Source organism: Giraffa tippelskirchi, chromosome 5, assembly GCF_054371585.1.
Source record: "Giraffa tippelskirchi isolate mGirTip1 chromosome 5, T2T-mGirTip1v1.2.pri, whole genome shotgun sequence".
In the NCBI taxonomy this organism is placed as follows: domain Eukaryota; kingdom Metazoa; phylum Chordata; class Mammalia; order Artiodactyla; family Giraffidae; genus Giraffa; species Giraffa tippelskirchi.
In genome coordinates this window covers 19,950,485-19,973,998 of record NC_137279.1, presented here as the reverse complement: position 1 = coordinate 19,973,998, position 23,514 = coordinate 19,950,485, and the positions used below count along the sequence as shown (strand labels likewise).

General features: G+C 35.1%; 2 protein-coding genes across 17 annotated transcripts in view; one reads left to right on the top strand and one right to left on the bottom strand.

The window, feature by feature from the left end:
* RALGPS2 (Ral GEF with PH domain and SH3 binding motif 2) overlaps nt 1-23,514 on the top strand; it is a 163,675-nt gene that overhangs the window by 99,652 nt on the left and 40,509 nt on the right. The gene's annotated exons all lie outside the window — the stretch shown is intronic.
* On the bottom strand, nt 138-21,521 carry ANGPTL1 (angiopoietin like 1). Its single transcript, XM_081485985.1, has 5 exons — nt 21,083-21,521; nt 15,350-16,195; nt 3,686-3,879; nt 2,240-2,510; nt 138-829 (listed from the first exon to the last, which is right to left on the bottom strand). Exons 1-5 carry the CDS (start codon nt 21,090-21,092, stop codon nt 642-644), a joined length of 1,509 nt encoding a protein of 502 aa, XP_081342111.1. The 5' UTR covers nt 21,093-21,521; the 3' UTR covers nt 138-641.

Here is a 23,514-nt window from a genome sequence, read left to right as displayed (position 1 = left end):
TTTAAATACTGTATACATTATTTTTGTTTTTAAAAATATGTACCTTAATTTTGTGGATTTCTTCATTCTTTTTGAAATTGACATAAAATATATTGTCAAGAATTCAAATTTAATCATTTCATATGAAAGGCATAAACTCAATTTGAAATAACTTTTATTCAATGCAAACTGTTGGCAAAACTAGAGTTTTTTCTAATTTCCTGTCTATATTTTTTATAAATAAAATATATGATGTTGCTGAAATCTTAAAATTATTTTTCCGTTGGAAGTACAGCATTCTCATAAAGGCTTTAAATAAATTGTTAAGGATCTTGACATGTATTGAATTTTGATTTAAAATAAAGCTAAAATTTGTTTTACATTGTAACAAATAATTTACATTTTAGAAGACAAACTTTGCCTGTATTCAGTCAATAATATTTTTAAAATTACTTGGATTATAGATACAGATAATCTTCTACAGTATATTAAGGGAAGATGAAACTATATTCATAAATCCCCTTTTATAGTTACAGTAAAAATTCACTTAAAAAACTATATCTGTAGAAATGAATTGTGCAAAATAATGTACATGTAACATTTACATTTTTAGGAACTGAAAAATAGAGTTCTGTGTCATTTAAATTGGAGACTGTGTCTCTTCAGTCAATAGGCTTTATCAGCATCTGAACTGCTCTCAAGGAGTATGAGCCACCTCGGTATTCTGCCCAAAATATCCCGTCTTGGTACTTGCTTCTGTAATGGCCTCCTCTGTACCAGACTCCATTGAGATTAGAGTGTGCACAGGCATTGTACCACCATCCTCCTTTATGGAAGTGGGCGCAGTTTCCTTTGAGGAAAAAAATATAGACATCAGAGTAAAAGTTTCTTTTCAGTGTGGTACTCGGTAAACCATCAAAAACTTATTCTACTTTGAGTTTTTCATACTGATTTCAGTTAACCTTTATCTTCACAGTGTTGTTTTTTTCATTTATCCTGTTATTGTTGCTTGAGTATCAGCTACTTGAAAGATCACTTGAACTGCCTTTTTTATTTTGCTCTTTGCTTATTAGCACGTGCTTTTTTTGTTGTTATGAGTGATTTTCTTTTCTGGGAGGCAGGGTAAATAAAATGCAAGTAGTGTTTGTATGTAAGAGAGAGAGGTTGGAGAGATTGGGAGGGGAAAAGATATGGAGTTGCTAAAGAGAGTAAAGTTGGGTAAAACTGATTTTCAAAATAGCAAAAAAATCTATATATAAAATAGTACTCAGTTCAGTTCGGTTCAGTCGCTCAGTCGTGTCCGACTCTTTGTGACCCCATGAACCGCAGTACGCCAGGCCTCCTATTCACAATCAAATGAGTTTCTGTAAATAAGGCATATATTATGGTCAAATCTGTCTTCCTTTTTCCTCTTTTGCCAGAGTGAAATAGAGACCTGTGTGCTGCTCGCCATAACACAGCTCAATGTAAAAATAAATCAATTTTCAGGAGATATCTCTTTATCAGAGCCAGAAACCTAAGCTAAAAAGGCAAAAAGTATGTGAAAATTAAATTAAAAATTACATTATGTGGATGACCTAATTGAGTCTTTGTAAAGAGAATATTTCTCCTCTGAATAAAGCTTTTCTGCTGATCCTGTACCGCCTGCTGCAGTTGTCTTGCTAGTCAGCTTTACCAAAAAGTGCCTTTAGCCCCTGTACCCAAATGACTCGCTTCCTTCGCTCCCTTCAGGACTTTGTTCAAATGTTATCTTTTTGTCCAACCCACATAAAATGGCACCTGTCCCTGTCCCCTTATTCAGTTTTACTTTTCCTAAAGCACTTGTCACTACCTGAGAAATCATTTTGTTTCCTTCCAGAAAGTAAGTTCCAAAAGGGCAGGAACTTTGTTCACTGCCGTGTTCCTCAGAGCCCACAACAGTGCCTACCACATGGTAGGTGTCCAGTGGGATTTGTTAGCAGTTTTAGGCCATTGCAAGTTATTTGTTATTTCTGGAAATAACACAACTGTGTTTTGTTTCCCATGCCATCCCATCAGGTTAGAATAGCAGGACCTTGTTCACAGAGTTCACGCTTTGGGATTGCCTTAGAGAAGAGCTCCTAAAAAGCTGTTCCTTTCAGCAGGTTGTATTCCCTTTGACTGAGTCCGAAACAACTTTTCTGAAAAGACTTCAGTAGCATATACTTTATAACAGGGTTCTATTTAGTGCGTAGAAAGTGGTGATCCTGCAAAGAACACGCATCAGTTTTTTCTCACTCACCTGCATACATATCTTTATCTCTGTCCAGAGTGGTGAACTGTTTACCATTATGCCACATCATGGAGTCCCCAGCATTCCCCTGGTAAGTCCCTAGACGCAGTCTATAGAATTCACTTTCCGGTTCCAGGCGGAAACTGCTGTATTCTGCATAGACTTTTTTGTCACTCCAGTCTTCTAATTCAATCAATAACTTATAATTATCTTGATTGCTAAGCAAATAGATATTTTCCAGTCCAAGCCAATATTCTCCATCAATGTTTCCAAATCCTTTCTGTTATTAAACAAAGAACATGCATACATGAATAAGTGTAGAGATAGTAACCATTTTATAGATGTTTTAAACACCTGATAGCTTAAAGATATTGACCATTTAAGTGATAAAGATATTGACCATTTAAGTGATAATGTACTCTTCCATTTTTGTAGATCACCTGTTCTACTGAAGTCCCACGTAATCACTTTGTTTTGTTTTGCTTTCTCTCAATTTGTCAGCATTTATTTGCACAACTAACTCCAAAGTCTACAAATAAGATAAAAGCAGAATTGAAATTATTCATAGAAACTAAAAACATTAACTAGTACACTACCCAGACCCTCGAAAAGTGTTCCTGATTTCTTTCATACTCATACAAAGAAACAAATTTTTGTTGTACAAGTATATAGGTATTGTCTCCACCATAGTCAAATAAATAGTACATCTAACATTTTTTATGATACTCAGTAAAAATGGTAGTATCTGTTTTAGAACAAATTATCTTCTTTAGCTCTATTAAAAATAAAATTAGTAAATGTAAGATGATAAAATAGTAATCTTCAGAGTCCCTTTGAAAAATTGTAGGTTAATGTTTGAAGAAAGTAACAAATTAACTATCCTATTTCTGTAAATATTTGCCATTGCAAGTATGCAGCAGACTATAAGTTTGATAAACCTGATCTTAATACTAAATGTATTTTCAAAGAGGTTGTGTTCTTTCACTTGTTACTTGTTTAGAGATTTATACAACTTCTTACATGGATATATTAATGTCTCATTATTATAAGCAATAATACAGAGTCTAATAGGACTTCCAAAACATGACCTTTTTTCTAAGATTGTTTACCTCCGATTAAATATACTTGATAATGGGTGCAGATGTGGTCATGAACAAAAAAGCAGTTGTCTTCCTAGAAAATGAAATCAGGATCAGTCTTTGCAAAGAATTAAATATATGTGTAAATCATCCAGACTGAAAGGGAACATTTTAAAGTACATCTTTAGTTTCCTTTTTACATTTTAATTTTGACTTGAAACCAAAGATGAGGATTGTCTTTTGGACAAATGCAGATAATGAAAAACATACAAAGAGGGATTTTTTAGCTGTGTATCTTATTTATTGTATAGAATGACTATTTTTGCAGGAGCTGCTTTGTTCTACCTCTTCCCCCAGGGCTGAATCACTGATTTACCTTATAATTTTCCCAGTTTCTGAAGAAGTTGACAGAGCCATCTGTTCTTTTCTGAATAACAGTCCAACCCCCAGGATCCAAACTGTTCTCACACCATAGTTGCATTGGTCCATTGCTGTTTTCAGGTTTGATCATATAAATCCCACTGACTGAATGTCCAGCGTCTTTTGCGTGCTGACAATCTTTGTATGGTCCTGTAATTAAAATTGCTTTGATTGCCAGGAAACTTAATAGGAAAAGAGCCATATTAAAGTAGTTTTTAGTCAAGAGTCTTACCATTGTATCTTTCTTTACAGATACCATTTTTAATGTATTGTGTACACAAACCTCTAAAAGCTAAAGAAACTAAATTAAAAAAAAAAAGAATCTAAATAAAAGAATTACCCACCCCCAGTCCCACTATCTGGAACATTAACTTGATTTTCCACTGTTCTTGCAAGTCTTTGTCCAAATACATATATTTTGTGTATTGTTATAATTCTGACACTCATAGAAAATTGGATTCTGTCTTTTTGTTTCAACAAACATTTCCATTGGGACTATAGTCTCCATTCTAGCACTTACAGTAACTATAAGACACAATCTTTGATGTTGATGTATCGTGTTTACCTCTGCCATTAGACACTGAAGTTTCATCTGATTTTTGCTGTTATAAGTAACACTGTACATAGTGTCTTCTTTTTGACTTCATTTCTTCATACTTATGAAAATGTTGCAGGATTGATCTGCTAGATCAAAAGTGTGTGAACAGTTTTACAGTTCTTCATGGGGTCCAGTTTATAGTGACCAAAATTTGATTTCAGTGGATCACACTAGTCCCTTGAAATACTGAGTGAAAATGGCATACCACGGTCAAGTAAGTTTTAGAACTGCTAAATATTATATTACCCTTTCAGAAACACAGTATACATTCACATATGAAAGACTGAGATGCCCTGAAATAAACCAGTCTCCCAAGCTTTTGGAATCTTTTAAATTTTTCCCTCATACAACAGTTCATAAGAATACATTTTAGGAATGTTGGCAACATGCCTTTCTAAAGTGTTGTATCAATTTATATGACTAACAGTAATTTTCTTATTTAATCTACACAATAACCTTCTGATAGTTTACAGATGTTCTATAGATGAAACAGTTAACTCACTAGTTTTTAAACCCTAGACTTAAGCCCACTTTTTTCTAACCCCAGAACCCATGCTCTGAACTGTTATGCTACAGTTGTTCCCATGTTATCTCACAGTTGTATGAGTTCACTCCCTATTTTTTAATCCACTGTTAAGTTCTTCATATATTATAAAATGACAGAACATTATGTAAAATCGTTTGTAGAGTATCTGACTGTTGAACTTGTGATTTCTGTATTTCTGATCTGAAAGATAGCATCTAGTTTACTGAGCATTCATCAATTTCATCCTTCTCCAGTGTTTTGACGCTTTGAATTTTTGAATAAGCATGTCAAAATATTAAGTGATTCAGAAATAAGAATTACCCTAAAGATCAACCCTAAGATACCCTAAAGTACAACCAAATGAGTATAGAAATTTCAGTTGTCAAATTTTATATTTTACTAAACATTTTTAAGTTCTGATATGTAGAATTTTTAGAAATTGTGTGAGAGTTTAGTCAAGTAAAATTCATACAAGAAAATCTGTACTGTAATGATAATAGGATTGTTGAAATTTTGAGAAATGTGTTTTCTGTACTGTGCCAAGTATATACAAGGTCCCTTATGGGGCCTTATTGGGGTAGAATTAATCTCATTAAATAAATAGTTACACAGCTACATCATTAGAAGGGATTCTTAGAAACTGTAAACTCTTCCCTCTAGATTATTCCTTAAGGATGGAGACTGTTTTTGTTTTTCTTCTGACTTCATGTCATCACTGTTTGAACTATTAAGTAGACTGTCAATTTTTTGTTAGGCAAATGAATCAAAGTTTCGTTCACATTTTAAATACAGGGAAATTGAAAACCACACACAAAAGGAAGAGATGATCGATTTCTCTAGTCCATATTTTTATTGTGTTTCATTGATATTTCTCTGTTTCAGGTTTTTAAAAATTATAATGACTGTAAGCACTACTGATTGCTACTAAAAATTTATAGAAACTGGAAATACGTAATGCTGCCTTTCTTGGGTTATATTTATTTTAAGTATTAAATTTCTTAGTTCTAGAGCTTCAATTAGATTATTTTTTATCGTTTTTATTTCTCTTCTGAGATTCCAGTCTTGCATTTATTATGGACATAGTTTCCTTTAAACTGTAATAACTACTTTAAAAATTCTTGTTCCTTCTATTTCTAGTTTGTTGAGAGCTCTTACTATGAATGGATTTAGAATTTTGTCAAGGCTTTTTATTTATCTACTGACATGATGATATGGTTTTTCTTTTTTTATTTGTTAATATGATAAATTCTATTGATTGTATTTTTAGTGTTAAACCAACCTTTCATTCCTGGGATAACCTCAACTTGGTCATGTTATATTATCGTTTTTATATATAGCTTGGTTTGTTAAAATTTTGTTAAGAATTTATGCTTTTATAGTCTTGAGGATATTGGTTAGATTGTGAAAGCTCATAAATGGTTTCTTAAGCTAGGGAGGGCTCTTCTAAAAATAATGTTTGCCCTTTACACACTAGCTGTAAATTAGGTCACATTCCATTTAAATGCAATGTGAATTATTTTTACCTATCTACCTTCTCAGTTATTGAATTTAAATTACAAAGTATTCATAGCCTTTAACATAGTGCTTAATAAAATAGTCATCATCAGTAACTTAGTTCCATTTTCTTCTTTGTTGCTGACCTTTACACATAGTAGTAACTTATTTAATAATTTAAGTGGCTGGTGTAATAAATATGTTTGTTTTATTAACAGATTTAATGTGGCTATTCAAAGCTGAATGTACAGTCATTTCTATTATAGAAGAATAATGTATTCCTGAAAAACCTCATGTTTCTGCAAAATCACGCACTAAAAATAACAGCTAATGTTAGCTGTTAGCATACTTTGTGTTCATCTGCAGTTACTTGTGGCACAGGACATTACTATGCTTGGATAAAATCCCATGTGAACCAATTTGACCACTTTGTTTTACTGATGTTATTCACCATTTTTTTTTAACCAGTCATGTATGAGCTACTTCATGTTACAGAAGCATGCACTGTAGTCAAGTCAGAGAAGGGTAGAGAAGTTTAAATGAAGTATGATTTCCAGGTCCAGTCTTAGATTATTTTGTGTAATGCATGGTAACGTGTTTTATTTGTTTACTTGTGAGTGAGAACTGTAGTTTTTATATCCAGTTTAACTGTGTATCTAGTTTAACTCACTTCAGTGCTCAAATATTTGTTGAATTAAACGATTCCTGGCAGCCACAGTGGTTTCCTTGGTTCTGTCTTTTCTGCATCTGCAATAGGCTGGAAACTGTGTTAGGCTCCAGGGATAGAAAAACAGCCATAGAGTCCAGGGGGAAGTGGGGAGAGAAGACTCCACTCTAGCTTGATGAGTCCTCCGATAGTCAGCAGGGCACACAGGAAACCTGGCTAAGAACTGGCTAACTCAGACTTGTGGGGATGCCATGGTGTTGGCTCCATCTGCTGAGGCATGGAGACAGAAGAGAGCTTGATGAACCAGGGGAGTTAGGAGTTCAGCATGTCTGAGATGTCTGTGGTGGAGGGTGGCTCTTAGAGCTCTTGAGGTCAGCTGCAGGGTTGAAATTGATTTCTTCAGTCTGAGAATGCAGTTGTCATAGTTGTTTACAAAATTAACCAGATTTTTTCTAAGTTGTCACTTTCAGAACAGTCAAGAATATCTGAGGAGCACTGTTTTTAAAACTTACATCAGTATTACAGTTAATGCACACATAAAGTGTTTTTGTTGCAATACATACAAATATTTCTCTCATTTCATAAGTGTGCTTCTTCTGTGAATGTCATCTTTGTAAATGTTTGCTCTGTACTCATTTGAGTATAATTTTGACAGTTTACATTTTATATTTTACTATATATATTCACAAGTTGGACTTTCATTAGATTATTTGAATTGCTGTAAAACATTTATAAACATCAGGGTTTTGAATCTTTGAATATTTGTAGAATGCAATTTGTTTCTCTTCTGCTGTTTAATAGACCCTCAGATATTTAAACAAATTGGAGAATTCCTGGGTTTTCTAGATCCAGCTTTGATTTTATAAGATTTCAGTTTATGCAAATTTAAAATTATCTTCAATTTTAATTTTCAACCCACTTTTTTGTAGTGAGCTTCATGTTTGTAATTTGGATGCTTGTTAGACTTGGTGGATATAAAGGCTTAGGAAAATGTGGTAGAAATTCTTTTCTGAGACATGTGGATAAAGTTAGCAGTATTTGCAGCTATTTTTTTCCTCCTCAGTAAAGCTAAGAAGTATCAGAATTTAGTGTTTGTTTATATTTATTTTTATAAATAAACCATTAACCTGTCTTAGCCCAGTGTATACTGTTGATCTTGGCAGAAATATTTTCTCATTATTACTTGCATATCTTATTTATTTTCTGCTATAGGATTAGATTATAGATCATTCTTATATTAAATGTTCTACTGCTTTCTCTTTACCATAAAAAATGCTTCCCAGGCATTCTTAAATGACTAGTAAAGAAGTACCAGCTTTATTTTTGAGAGGCCAGTTTCCCAGTTTAACTTGCTGGTTTGTGTAGTATCAGAAATTAAGTAATTTGTTTATCTATGATATGATTCAGGAATTTGTTATTAGTTATTTACAGGTACAGACTAGGAGTACCTTTCTTTCAAAATAGGAATTTTATTACAACCTTTTGCTTACAACCTTTTAAAAATTTTTATTGGAGTATAGTTGATTTACAGTGTTGTGTTAGTTTCAGGTATACAGCAAAGAGAATCAGTTATACATATACATATGTCCATTCTTTTTATTTTTTTTTAAGATTATTTTCCCATATAGGTCATTACAGAGTATTGAGTAGAGTTCCCTGTGCCGTATGGTAGGTTCTTATTAGTTATCTGTTTTATATGTAGTAGTGTGTATATGTCAATCCCAATTTCCCAATTTACCCCTCTCCCCCACTTTTCCCTCCTGCTAACCATGAGTTCATTTTCTACATCAGTGACTTGCACTGAGTAATCTTGAAATAGTTGTTTTCTATGACACAGTTGGATTCTTCGCAAAACGTAAAAATGGAATTCTGTGCATTGAATTTGAAGGGCCAGTCTCTTTCTTCCTCAGTTTATTTGGTGATTAAAATTTGTATAAGACTAACAAAGTCCAGATAATAGGTCTGATTCATCATAGAAAGAAAAATACTGACCATTCATGCCACATATTTCACAACATGTATTTTTTTAAGAAGAACCCACGTTTTGAACAGAACAGTGGGTTGAAAAAGACAAAAAGATTTCATACTTTGAATAGCACCTTTACTGGAAACCGTCTTTATTTAACATACCTGTCCTCTTTCTATAAAGAAACTGTTTAATTACTTAAGTTGAGAGGAAAATCCTTTTCTTTTTGTTGTTGAATTTCTGAATAATTTCCTTACTTTGTCCCAATGCTGTGTTCTTCGTGATAGGAGAAGTAGGACGAAAGGGATAACCAACTTAGAACTTTCAGATAATTGGTCAGCAAGTAAAATCTTTCGAGGGGTAAATTTTTTAATTGGGTTGAGTTAAGTATAAGATAAATATATTCACTTCTGAAATGGGAGATTTGAGGCTAATGCCTTCTAAAGTGATAATAGATTCTCTTATAAAAATATGAATTACTTTGTTTATTAATCTATAAGCTTAAAATGCAGTTAGCAACCTGAGCTCTTACACTGAAGTTACTTAAGAATATACCGATTGTTCTTCATAACTGGTTAATAGAAACATACTTCAGCCCCTTTGCTCAACCAGTTGTCCTCTTTAATTTAGTTTTTGTTGGTTTAAGTGTTAATATAAGTATTCCACTGAAATCAGCTGCATTTTTAAAATTTACTAATGGGAAGCATTATAAATAATTGAATTGAAAATTAGCTTATTACTCACTAAAAAGCATGTTTTTAGTTTCTAATGACTGCTTTTCAAATTTAACTTTATAAGATTGCCTTTTATATTCCCATACATGGCAAGGCATATATTGGAAAGTACACTCCAAAAAAATATGACAAGGATGGTCAGAGCATACACAAAGCTTATTTTCACTTGCATCACCTCATTTAATCATGACAACAAGCTCTTACAAAAGAAGCAACTGAGCCTCAGAAGAGCCTTGCCAGAATCCAGATTTCCTGGTATGCAGGTCTATTCTCTAACATACTATGAAGGAACTTTTCTCAACTTCATTTACCTACAAGGAATGAACTTATAAATATGCCATCTGTAAAAGGGAAGTGTTTTCTTTTATTAAAGACTAACCCAGAATGTACAATGAACAACATTACCAGTTAAGAATTTTTTGATAGCAATCTGCCAAGTGTATAGTTACATTCCCAAACATTTTGTTTTTCAGGTAGAGGGAAAGTAATTTTTCTGGGGGTTATTTCTTGTAAACGAACAAAAATATTCTGTTATTTGCCATAAGCTCATAGTGAGTTTATTCTCTTGAGGGGCACTTTTCTTATAACCATCTTAAATGAAAATACAAAATTGCCTGTCATTAAGACACCTTTTTAAAAATGCTGGTAAGGTATATATAACATAAAATGTACCAGCTTAACCATCTTTAAGTATACAGTTCAGTGGCATTAGTACATTTTCATTACTTTACGGTTAATCTCCATAGCTCTTTTCCTCTTGGAAAACTAAAACTCTGTACCCATTAAATAACAACTCTGCATCTTCCTCTCCCCCAGCCCCTGGTAGCCACCATTCTACTTTCTATCTCTGTGAACTTACTGTAGATACTGCACATTTATGTAGACTAATTGTATAGTATTTGACTTTCTGTGATTGCCTAGGACACTTTTTAAATTATACATACACGTTATTCATTTAAAGGGTTTAGAGTGACCATGTACCTACATGTAGAGGGCAGTAATATGAAATTCTTGGTGCCAGGAGCATATGTGAGTTCAGCAATAGACATCCATGTTTGCCCTTTTTGTTCAAGTACCCAAACAGCTGACATATTTTCCAGTCTGACATAGGAATAATATGAACAAAGATTTTAGCACATTATATATAAAGAAAAAATAGCAAGTCTGTTGTTGCTTGTAGTAGTTTATATTTGATAAGAATCACAGAATACTAGAAGTAGAAAGAGGTATTAGAGTCTTCCAGTCCCACCGGTACTTGTTGTACAAATGAGAAAAACAGATAGGCAAAGTGACTTACCCAGGGTCAATAACAAAGAAAACAAATTTCCTTAATTCTGTGCAGTTTCCCTTGTAGCTAATTAATGTCCTTGAGTTTCAGAGACCAGCATTTACAGAAAAAAATAAAAAGTTAATGTTTGCTTAGAACAACATATAAGTAATGTATAACAGAAAAAGTTATGCCCATGCTTCATTTTTACATTAAGGATTGGTTTATTTGGGATATATACACCATTATTTCTTTTAAAGCAAGTCTGTTTAATGGGACCTTTGATATGCTAAATCCTTAGCATGAGATTTAACTCTGTAATACTGGATTTTTTGGCACTACAGCTCTGTGTCTAGTAAAACCTAGAACTGATGTGTCTCATTTTCCATAAGCGTGCTTATTAGTGTGTCGTTGTATGAATATGTGAATAATCATTTCTTCTAGAACTGGTGATAACCATCAAATTAAGATACTCCATGGCAGTCATCCCCATACTTATGTGACTATACATCCCATCAGTTAAAAAAAAAATTTCACACACTTGAGTTATGTTTATTTATAAATTATATGTAAAAACTACTGATAAATTGCATACATTAAAGGCTTAGACAAGACATCCATTTTTTAAGAGAATATAAAAAATTTTTTTCTTTCTTTATATATCCAGGTGATCATTCCACACACATGATTCCCTTGGAAATCAGAGGGCATGGAGATCTTAATAATGATCATCATTTGCCCAATTTACTGGTTCACTAGCCTGTTGTTTCTGACGGTTACAACAACATAAAATGAATTACTGCAGTAGAATAGAATGTGTTAAAGTACTTTCATGAAGGTCTTTGGAATGACATTTTTAAGAAGCTCTATAAAAATATAATATCAAGTTAATCCTCATTGATTTAGCATCTGCAAAGGACACAATATCCACCTACCATGAAGGAGCTTGTACTATAGACTGAAGGCATTTTATTTAGGTGTGCATACATAAGTATTGTGTGTACATGTGAAGATACCTGATAATTCAGCAGTGATTATAAGAAATATCGTGTCTTTGTTACAGATTGTAGAGACATTCATGTAGGAACAATCACTTCAAGCCTGGGGAAGTCAAAGAGGCTTCAAGAAGGACTTGCTATTATATTGTATGGTATTATAGTCTGAGCCTTACAATTTGAATAGGGAGAATGCATGGAAAATATTTAGAAGACATTGAGTTGATTTATTTTATTGAAGCAGATGGTTTTTATGAAAGAAATCAATAGAAGGAAAGCTAAAGAAGTGGGGTTGATTCTTTTGAGGAGGATATTAATCTTCCCCAGGCTAAGCAAACTGGATGTTTTCTGTTTGTAGTAAGGACCTGCTGGGCAGGCGTGTGATGTGGTGAGGATGGAAATTTGAGGCAGATCTGTTGGCAGTGTAGAATATATTTTGACAGAAAAAGAAAATGGAGTTAAAGAGATCAGTTGGCACGCTGTTCTATAATTCTTAGTAAGAATAATGTTTGAATGCCAGGTGCACTGTTCTGATGACTCCTCAAGTGTGGTAAATACTGTTATTATCCCCACTTCACAGATGAGGAAACTGAGACACAGAGCAACCCCTTCCACCCCGCTAAGGTCACCCAGTTAGTGATCCAGGACGCTCTGTCCACTCTCTGCGTTCACAGATAATGTGGATCTAAGGTAGAGTTCTGGCTCTGAATAGAAACGAGGAACACATCCATGAACGACTGAAAAGCAACGCAGATAGAACTCAGCTGACTCCATGCATGGGACAGGAGGCAAAAGTCAAAGATGAGCCAAACAGATTCTGAAATGGGTGGTAAAATATGCCAAAATAGAGGAGTCAGAATCCATTTACCTGTCAGTTTCATTTACAGAAATTTATGTCCTAAGAGTATAATTATAGAGGGGAAAAATGAAAGTTAATTTTTAAAGTTACAAGAATATTGGTTACCATGTTTATGGGGGTGGCGGGGGAGAAAGACTTGAAGGTTATTACCAAAGTGTTTTCAGAAGTAAACTACTATTACTATAGTTTACTTCTGAGTATTTGGATATTCCGCAAGCATTTTTAAAAGTTTGTTAGTATTTTCTAGATTTTCTTCAGTAATTATTGTTTTTACAATAATAATTGACTTATTTCTCAAAGGAGAATTCTAGTTTGCGGGAAAGATTGTTTTAGGGTTTAGTTACTAATTTATGTATTCATTCCTCAAGTATGTATTGTAGTGCTTACAATATGCAGAATACAACATGCCACACCTAATCCCGGCTAGATGTTTGAGATAGAAAAATGAAAAGACAATTCACTTTCTTCCAGAAATGTTCAGTCTAACAGCAGTCTAACAGGGAGACAGGCATGCAGACAAATAACTTCAGTGTAGTATAATGGAAAAAAAACATGTTCAAGGCATTGTCAGCAGTTTGGGGAGGGAGCCTTCTAGATACATTTGTTTGAATCTGAGTAGGTATAACATTTATGACACTATTTTAGCTAAGTCTTGAAATCTGCCAGGTTGACAGATAAGATGAAAGAAGGCATTTCAGTAGGGGAAGCAGCAGCATGTGAGGTAATGATCGAATATTCAGGTGCAAACATCCAGCTTTGGTTAGAATCAGGAGGGAGAGCTCCATGCAGGAGTTATCTGAGCAGAGGTGATGCTTGTAGCCTTGAAGGAGTGTGAGACCACTAATAAAACAGAGCATCTTCGAGAAAGCCTTTTTAAGTCATAGGAGAAGGAAGAAAATGCCAGTGAAGGACCTAGAGAAGTAGGAAGAGTTAGAGTATTATGATCTGGATACCCAAGAAATCAGATGTGTGAATGGTCAGTGATGTCCCCTGCTACAGAAAGACGCGAGCACTTTGCAATGTACATACTTCTAGTCTTTTGTCTTTTTTCTGTGTTTTTTTTAAATTATTTCTTAGTCTACTTGCAGTCTTTTGTCCTGCCTTTTCAATAAGTGAATAAACTACAATTAAATTTTTTTTTTTTTTACTTTTGGGCCTTTGGGTCTTTCCCTTTAATAAAACAAATCAATTTGTAAAAATTCAGGAGAATAGCTTATGAGAAATTGGATGTATGTGTAAATAAATGTATTCAGAAAGTTAGCAGTGAGCTTACTAGACTGAAACAAAGATGACTTATTCATCTTTTTGTGGCAGACACCTTGATCAGTGACTGACAATGAATGAAAGGAGGAAGGGATGGAATTAGAGGTAGAGATACTAGGATCAATTCTCAGGATTTTTATGTATTGAAGACTTATTTATACTTACATGGTTACAAGGTATTTAGCTTTGAAAAATAGGTGAGATGGATACCTTTTCTTGGGCTTCCCTGGTGGCTCAGATAGTAAAGAATCCTGCTGCAATGCGGGAAACCTGGGTTTGATCCCTGGATTGGGAAGATCCCCTGGAGGAGGGCAGAGCAACCCACTCCAGTATTCTTGCCTGGAGAACCCCCATGGACAGAGAAGCCTGGCGGGCTACAGTCCATGGGGTCACAAAGAGTTGGACTAAGCTGAGTGACTAAGCACAGCGTACCTTTTCTTCTTCTTGAGACTGAGAGCAAGAGGCCTGGGTTTTATGCAAATGTTTTCAAGATAGGAAAGCACAAGGAGCCTAGGACTGAGTAGACTTAATCTCAGCACAGCAGCAGTAGGTGGTGCATGTGCTGAGAGTGGAGATAGGAGGAGGTTAATTCTAAGCTTCAGGAGCTACTGTTGTTGTTTAGTCGCTAAGTCTGACACTTTGCGACCCCGTAGATGGTAGCCTGCCAGGCTTCTCTGTCCATGAGATTTCCCAGGCAAGAATACTAGAGTATTGGGAATGACAACCATCATTCCCTTCTCCAGAGGATCTTCCTGATCCAGGGATTGAACCCACGTCTCCTGCATTGACAGGTGGGTTCTTTACCTCTGAACCACCAAGGTGGCTTTAGGAGAGTGAGAACTAATTGTTACATGTTCCTTCTGAGGAAGATAATGATAGGAAGCACAGCAAGAGGTAAATGAAAGAAGTGTTTAGCAAATGTGAGGACCTAGCTGGAGACCAATAGGATGGCATAGAGGCTAGGAGTGGATTGTGGACTCATTCCTGTCTCAGTGCTAATAATTTAGATTGTAAGAATTTGGATGAATGACTACTTTTTTCACAAAGTATACTGTTTCTAGAAACTGTTAAGACTGAGAGATGTATCTAAGAACAATTCCAGGTTAATAGAAAACAAAATCAGAAAATCTAATATTCATGTAAAATTACATCACGAAAGTGAAGGATAGGCATGTATTACGAGCATTATTTCATAAACCATAAAACATATTGATCTCGTACTTCCGTTTTTAGCAGTAAGAGGTAACTCACCTTCATTGATGAAAGTTACCGGTGGTATCTTTTGAGGGCTTTTGGTGGGAGAAGTTACCAGATCAGGTGGCGGCATTAAATCTCTGGGATAGCCCGGATCCCTCTGTATCTCATTGCCTCCCAGCAGACCAGGAGTGTACTGATGACTGTTAGGAATGTGCTGTGGCACGACCTGGACGAGAGGAGGAGACACATGGGGGTCCTGTCGAGAAAATATCCTCAAGCACTGTTCTTCCAACAGAGTGATCATCACAGACTGGTTATTGACCAGATCAGTCAAGGAAGCGTATTTCACCTCCAGTTCCCTGTACCTTGTTGCCATCTTCAACATTTCTGTGGTGACATTGAGGATTTTATTTTCCAACTGGGAAAGTTCAAGTGAATTATCCCTCTTTCGGATAATCTCATGCAGTAGTTGCATATAGAGCTGAGTAACACGGGAGTTCATGTTACGGCTTTCTTTCCTCAGCAGCTTTACCTCATTGACAATGTTTCCATCCACATCCACCACCAACTGCAGGACATCTATCTCCCGCTTCTGCTTGGAGAGCACATCCTTCAGGTTCTCAAGATCCATCCTGGTGATCATGTCTTTAATGGTACCTGCATCTTGCCCTTTGGTATTGACACATATTGGACCTGTTATTTTTTGTTCAGGTACCAGAAATGTGTATGAACATTTCTTTGCTTCCTCTTTACCATCTGTGGCGCGAGGGTATCTCCTCTGGGTTATTTTTTTAATTTTGAACTGTCCTCCTCTGCAATGTCCAATGCCCATTAGTAGGAAGAATAGCACACTTAAGGTCCAGATAAAAGCCTTCATTTTGAAATGAGGTTGTATGCTATCTTTAAAAAAGAAAAAGCAAACCAATGAAGGGAAGAAGTAGAAAAGAATTAATATTAATCTACTTTTTAAGTCAGTAATCTAAAAAAATATCTAAGGGAAAAACTGAATATCTATTGGTGTTAATAAATGGGGCCAGAATTAAAGTTATTAATTTCTTATATTCAATATTAAGTGCCTTCCTATTTGTTTGAAAATTAGGTTTCAGAGAAGAGCTTTCCAACTACCATCTTATGGTGATGCTTTTTGTTCCCCAGCTCAGTGAGCAGATCTTGGTGCCCCTGTGTTGAGGCATATAGTTAGATGCTCTTGGGGCTTTTGAGACCCTAGTAAGACACTTCTGTTACCTTTATCTGTCAAATTAAAGAAACAGTTTTAGACAAATGTAAAACCAGAAAGTTTTAGCATCATAGTTTTTGCTTGTTTTCGTAGTATGTCCTTTTGGGATTGGTGACGAGTTTAGGAATGATAGCATGCTCATAGTTATCATTGTGGGTAATCATGTTTCCTAAATCATAATCCTATATGTGCTCTAAGTTTATATATGATTCAGCAGGTTCATTCTTCTAACAGAAGTTCTACTGAACTGCATTTTCATAAAATATTAATAATTTTTTATAACCATTACCAAGGAAAGAAACTCATCTGTAGTTGAATCTGATCACTGGAAAGTGCCTTGACAACCATCTCATATCATCTAAGACCTCTCTGCTCCCATGGGCATGTTGAAGGCCAAGGCCACACAAGTAGATAATATTAGAACCAGGTCTAGAATTCAGGTTCCCTGGCTCTTTAGTCAGTGTTTGTAGCAGTGGCACATAGGCTAAAATGTGTGCTTGGAATGTTTCACTTCTGCTGTGACAGATAAATGCTTATTTTTTTATGGTATAATCTATCGAAACACTCTAGAAAACAATAAAACTAGTTCCAGGAAGCAAAGCTGCTTCCTTTCTCTTTCATTACCTCCCTGCAGAGTAGTAGCGGTTAGAATGAGTAGGATGTGTCATCCTGTCGTTAGTATAGCCCACCTTCCTCTCTTACAAACTTGATTCCTGTGTGCCGTTTTTGAAGGATGGCAGTGGATATACCAAGAACTTTGCTATCCCATTTTCCACCCAATTGTTTTTTGGTTTGGGAAGCCAGGTCCCAAATCGTTTATGATGCTACTAATAAATAGCAATGCAGCAGTAACAGTGGTTCATTTTTATTACGTGTGCCAGGCATTGTTTAAGCCTTTTACATGCATTAAATCATTTACATGTTACCTCAGCCCTCTGAGGTAGATTATTACTATCCTCATTTTCAAATGAAAAAACCTGGCATCCAGATGTTAAGTATCAGTACCTCACCCAGAATCACACTGCTTTTTAAGACATGGAGCCAGAATTTGAACCCAGGCAGAAGACTCCAGGGTTCGTGTTTTTCATTAACAGCTGTATCATATGGCAACATATTCTGTCCTTTTTTCTATCACCAACACTACAACAATCCCTTATATTTATGTAGTGCTTAACTCATATTAACTGTTTGCATTCACAGCAGCACTGGGATGTAAACATATACCATTTTGCAGAGAATAAGCCTGGAGAAGCTGAAACACTCAGATGGGATTCAGATCTTCTACTCTTAACTCCCTAGACCTGCGACTTTTATCGTAGTCATGTCATAACTGCAGAAGAATCTTAACTTTGTGTTCCTTGTCTTTCACAGTCTCTTCCTGGTTTGTATCTCTTTATATTGACCCATTACTTAAATTATGCAAGAGTACTTGTGGATCATTTTTATATCCCAAGCTTTTCTGCTGCCATTCCTTTCCCTCCATATGTATTCTGTCAGCTGATAGTAACATGTCTGACTTGATTATGAACCCTCCTAAAATTAAAGGTTGTATCAATAAAATATGGACTCTTCAACTAGAGTCATAAAGATGGGCTTCCCCTTTTTGACAAGCTTCCCTCATAAAGATGACTATTACTTTCTAAAACCATGACTCCTTCAGTGTTTTCAAATGAGTAAGGTTAGCAAACTGGAATGATAATGAAAATAAAGCAAAGAATGGATGGAGTGCAGGGAATTCTTTCTCCTTTACTAAAGTAAGATAGGAGGGGTGAGCATAATAATATTCCATATCTGTGTCAGAGGCCTTCTGTTTGCTGACAGATAGCCGGAAGCACACTTGGATGAATACTTTTCATTTTTTGTTTTCATCCTTTGCCTTCTGACATCAGTTGAAAATGTAGACCAAGTGTCATTTATTTTATTTAAAAAGGACTTTAAGTTACTATATTGGAGTTACCTGTACCAAAAATCAGTAAAATGTTTCTTGTTACACTTGCAGATTCATAGGATTTAGATATGGTTTATTTTTAAAACTGTAGACAGTAAAATAGAAGCCATCAGCCTCCTGGGTAAACGTACAGCATTTCTCCGGTAGTTAATGCAGCCCTTGTTCAGATGCAATCGTTTCTTTCACTTCAATAATGGAATGGAAACTCTTAGATCATAGAAAATTATTTTATCTAAATAATCTACTATGAAATAAGCTACCAAAACAAGGAAAATTCAGAAAGTACTGTGAAACTGCAAAACATGTAGACTTCTCTGAGCAGTGTTCTGACTGAAGATCTTACTTACATTCCTACCAGACACAGATTTGTGTAGAACTGAGAAGCATATAATCCAAGTCTGCTGGAACTTTGTATCAGTGTTGTTATGGAAGAACAAAAATGTGAAAATACAAATCTAAATTAAAATAGCCATAGCTTCCTTTTGCTGTATTCTGCCTTGGCTCTTTGTGGGTTCCTGTACGATTAAATCGTAAGATGAATCACCATCTACCATAAGAGAATCTGACCTAGGATTAACATTTAAAGGGGACAACAAAAAGTTTATTTTTAAAAAAAATAAATACAATTTCCTTATCCTTTACAAAAGTCATGATTTCATTGTCACCTAAAGCTGAATAAGGAACCACATTTCTTAAGTGGTAGACTAGCTACGTCATGAGTAAAGAATGAGTTTTTAAAATACATTTACTGTTACCTTTTATGAAAACATTCTCTCATTTAATATTTTCCCACATATGTTCAGTTTTTAAAGTGAAAGATCCATAAATCTGTGTTACCTCATAAAACCTTTCTGTATATGTTAAAATTTTCCTAGGCCCCACGAGAATGTTGTAAATTAGTTACAGTATACCTAAGTTTAAATCTATGTCTGCTGGGTTGTTTTTAGGGGGGGAAAAAAAAGCCTTCCATGCTTTGAGTTAATTTTATTGGTACTATTTCTCTTCATAGTTGCTACATTGCCAGTTAGTAAGGAGAAGAAATGAAAGTCAAGATGTGACTTCCTTTCAGATGGTAAACGCATAGAGGCATTTAACTGGCAGTGTCATGCACTGTGAAAACAGCATGAGGCAATGAAATTAAATTTATGAAGCACTGAAGGTACCTTAGATAAAGAACTTCTAGATTGTGAATTATGTTCTGGGAAGAGACACAAGAACGATTTCATCCCCTGGAGATGTTTAAGAAAGGGATAAATAGTTATCTGGGTTTCAGATTAAATGCTTGCTTAAGGCTTCCGTAAGAACCAAGGTTTAACTGAAGTCCTGTACTTTCCATAGCGGCAGCAACAGAACAGAAAGAGATGACAGTATTTCTTATCCAGGATTTCTTGGAAATTTTATCAGAATTTCTTATAAAATATGTTTAACAGAGATTGTCCCAGTATTTAGAGTTTTGAATCTTTAATGAAAGGACATGAAAGTAAAGTTGAAGAAATCTTACTTAGCTTTACCATTTTTTTGCTTGTTGAAGATTCTTACCTTGAATTTCTTTGATTCTTTTAGAAGGACAGAGAACCCCCAAATCATAACAAACTTAAGTGTCTTTGGTTTTAAAGCTCATTATTGGTAACTAGTAATTTTATTTTTAGTCTAGTAATACAGTTAAACAAAGCTCCTAGATAGAATATTTAAAGAATTGTGTTCATTGGCCAAAATTGTATTTGTCTAAAAATATTATATACTTTTGGTCTTTTAATTATGTATTTAAGTAATTATATCTTCTGGGTTCTTATTTTCTATTGTTAATGCTGACCACTTATGCAATACTTCTATCACATTTTATTTCTTCTCAACTATAATCTGTAGTAAGGTTTTAGGACTTTTTAATGTATCCATCGCTTTGGTTTGTCACATAATTCCGGTTGTAGCAGTTTTAATTTCTGTTACCCAAGTTAAGGTACTGTTACATGTAAACTTAGAAACTACTTAAAAGTTTGAGTTTTAGCAAGAAATACCATACACTTATTTTAAAACTCTTATATTTAGGATTACTAAATATTAGGTTTTATTTGGTTATGCTGTGATTGGGGTATCCTTGCAAAGCCTTGCAGTTAATTTGATGCTTTTAATTGTGTTTGTAGCTTTACTTTAAGATATTTTAACAGTGCATGTAAATCATTAGCATACACACTGTAGCTGTAAAGACAAACTAATCATGTTTACAACTATTTAGTTTGTATCCCTTTGTTTTTATCATTGCTCAATAAATCGTATACATTTAATGTTAATTGTTAAAATTTCTAATGTCACTAAAGCACTTGTTTTTTGAAATCCAGAATGTATATACATTAGTCTGTAAACATACACACTAAATATCATTCAATTGAACCTCAAATAATTCATTAATCATCACAAAGTATATAATGACCAGTTTTATATAAAGTTGCAAAACAAAACCTTTTCCAGACAAGGCAAATTGTAGTATGTTCCAAAAGTCTTTGATTAATAAGAGATTTTGAAATTTCTACTACAAATATAAAACAATTATACATTTCAGCATACATAGAATTTTAAAATAAAAATAAAAGAAATATTAAAATACCTTTTTGCATCTGTTGATAAAGCAAGCCCAGAAACTTGCTGCTCTTACTCTTGCTTTTAAAAATCAGTGTAGACGTTTGTTCGTCTGTGACTTTAATGGCAACTGCATTTTTGTTTTGGACCGTTGAATCCAAGCTGTAATAAGGAACTTCTTTTTCTTCTTACAGCACTAATCAATTGAATTTGACAAGCCACCTATGTAATTTTAAGTAGTAGAGTGGAAGTTCCTGGTCTGCGGGCTGTCTTTAATCCAGCAGAGAAAGCATTGTGGCTTTGCTCTGTCTGCCACATGGAGAAATGCAGTAAAACCAGCTGCAGCTGACCCAGATTGTATATACAGTACCCTTGAATAGTGATTCCCTCTCTTTCTCAGGAGACTCAAGTTCAGCCCACATATTACGTCACCAAAAATTTGCTGGAGACTAGGGGGGAAAATCTCCTTAGGATTTCCTCCCTGTAGCCTTAAATAGGGGTGGGGGTAGTGGCATCAGCAGGAGGTTGAATGCCTGCAAACAAGGAGAGACTGTGTGCAGGTTGAAGGAAGGGCACCATCTGGAAACAAACTATCATAGTTCAACGGGCAATTATAAAACAAACATATGAGTCTGCTGCCCAGAGATCTTTTAAGTTGAATACTGAAAAAATAGCACTCAACTTCACTTAGAAGTAGTTGCAGGCTGATGAGTTTGTTTTTTTATTACAAAGCTTAGGAGTGAGACTGTGTTCTAAAGAGATAGCCTCCTAATTAGCCTCCTAATCCTAATTAATAGAATACTCTTTACAGCCTGGAAGAATTTTTAAACATTTTACTAAATTTGCCATTTTAGATGTTTTGAAGTTGTAAGATAAACCTGGTATATATTTCTAAGATAAAACTGCTCGTTATATATAATTATCAAAAATAATTGAAAAGCTAGGTATAAAATTATCTCAGAAATTTAATACTTCTTAAATTCTAATGTTATATAACTAAATTCTGATGTTATATAATGTCACTTCCTCCTAGTCTGCAACATTACCCCAGTTGTCTGAATACAGTTATTCTTATTAGTTTATGTTGTGATTTAAGAGCAAACGTAACCCTGGCCTGAGTCATAGGGGAAAGAGAGAGTTCTGATCCCCCTGTTGGCTGTGGGAATTTAGACAAGTCACTTTACTACCTCTGACCCAATTCTTCTGCTATGAAATTAGGGTGCTGCTGAGAGAGTTAGTAATTGTCAGGTACCAACTATGCTTTTTTATTTCTTTAAATAAAGAATGTTAATTAACTCAGTGGCTGAGGAGACACAGATTTAGACATCTTAGGTTATTTGGCTTAGGACTCAGTACAAAGCTGTAGCACTTGGGATTTGACTCTCACTCCAAAGCATTTGGCCACACTCGCTCTGATTGGATTATATAACTGTTGATTGCTGCTTCTAGATAAAATTTGTGGGCTTCTACTTTCTGTACATGTTGTGTGCATGTGTGGGTGTGTAGGTCCCTTCAGTCATTTTGTCCTCTTTGCGACCCTATGGACTGTAACCCACCGGACCCCTCTGTTTTGTGGGGTTTTTCCAGGCAAGAATACTGGAGTGGGTCACCATGCCCTCAACCTGCGTCTTTTACATCTCCTGAGTTGGCAGGTGGGCTCTTTACCAATATCATGTGTTTTCCCCCTGTCGTTGCCTTACTTTGTGCTACTTTTCTCTTTCTCAGGCCCTACCATCAACTCTGTTTGTTGATCAACATCCTTTATTTGAAGTCAGCTTAGTTTCTACTTCTTTCACAGAATTATTTCTTTAAATTCTTATGGCATACATGGGTATATCAAGGGTCTACTCAAAGGCCTACAGGTGCTCACAACAAGAATGAAGCAGGTAATATATATAGGAGAAGTAAGAGAATAGAGGAAAATAGGTTATGACAGACTGACATCTGTAATGATTACTATCTGTACTCTTCCCAGCTGTACCTCAGTGTTGCCAGATCTCCCCACTTTTTTAAGGAAAAGGTCATATAGATACTTCCTATGTTACTTCCTGATTTTAAAAAGATTGGGACAGCTTCTAGCCTCTGATTTATATTATGTAATACATTACTTGATCATTCAGTGATCACATTGTATTCACTAATAGCTTAACCTGGAGAAATATGAGATACTAAACTCCTTCAGAGCTTTTTTGTTTAAGCACTGTAGAGGTTTCTAATTCAGTTCAGTTCAGTTGCTCAGTTGTGTCCAACCCTTTGTGATCCCATGGACTGCAGCATGCCAGGCCTCCCTGTTCATCACAAACTCCCAGACCTTGCTCAGACTCATGTCCCTTGAGTCAGTGATGCCATCCAACCATCTCATCCTCTGTCGTCCCCTTCTCCTCTTGCCTTCAGTCTTTCCCAGCAACAGGGTCTTTTCAAGTGAGTCGGTTCTTCGCATCAGGTGGCCAAAGTATTGGA

Bases quoted from the DNA above. Each gene is read 5' to 3' on its own strand.
- ANGPTL1 (XM_081485985.1), bottom strand. The intron at 2,511-3,685 runs GTAAATCAGTGA...GTTTAATAACAG, and splicing joins GAAACTGGGAAAATTATAAG to AAAGGATTTGGAAACATTGA. The intron at 830-2,239 runs GTGAGTGAGAAA...TTTTCCTCAAAG, and splicing joins AGATAAAGATATGTATGCAG to GAAACTGCGCCCACTTCCAT.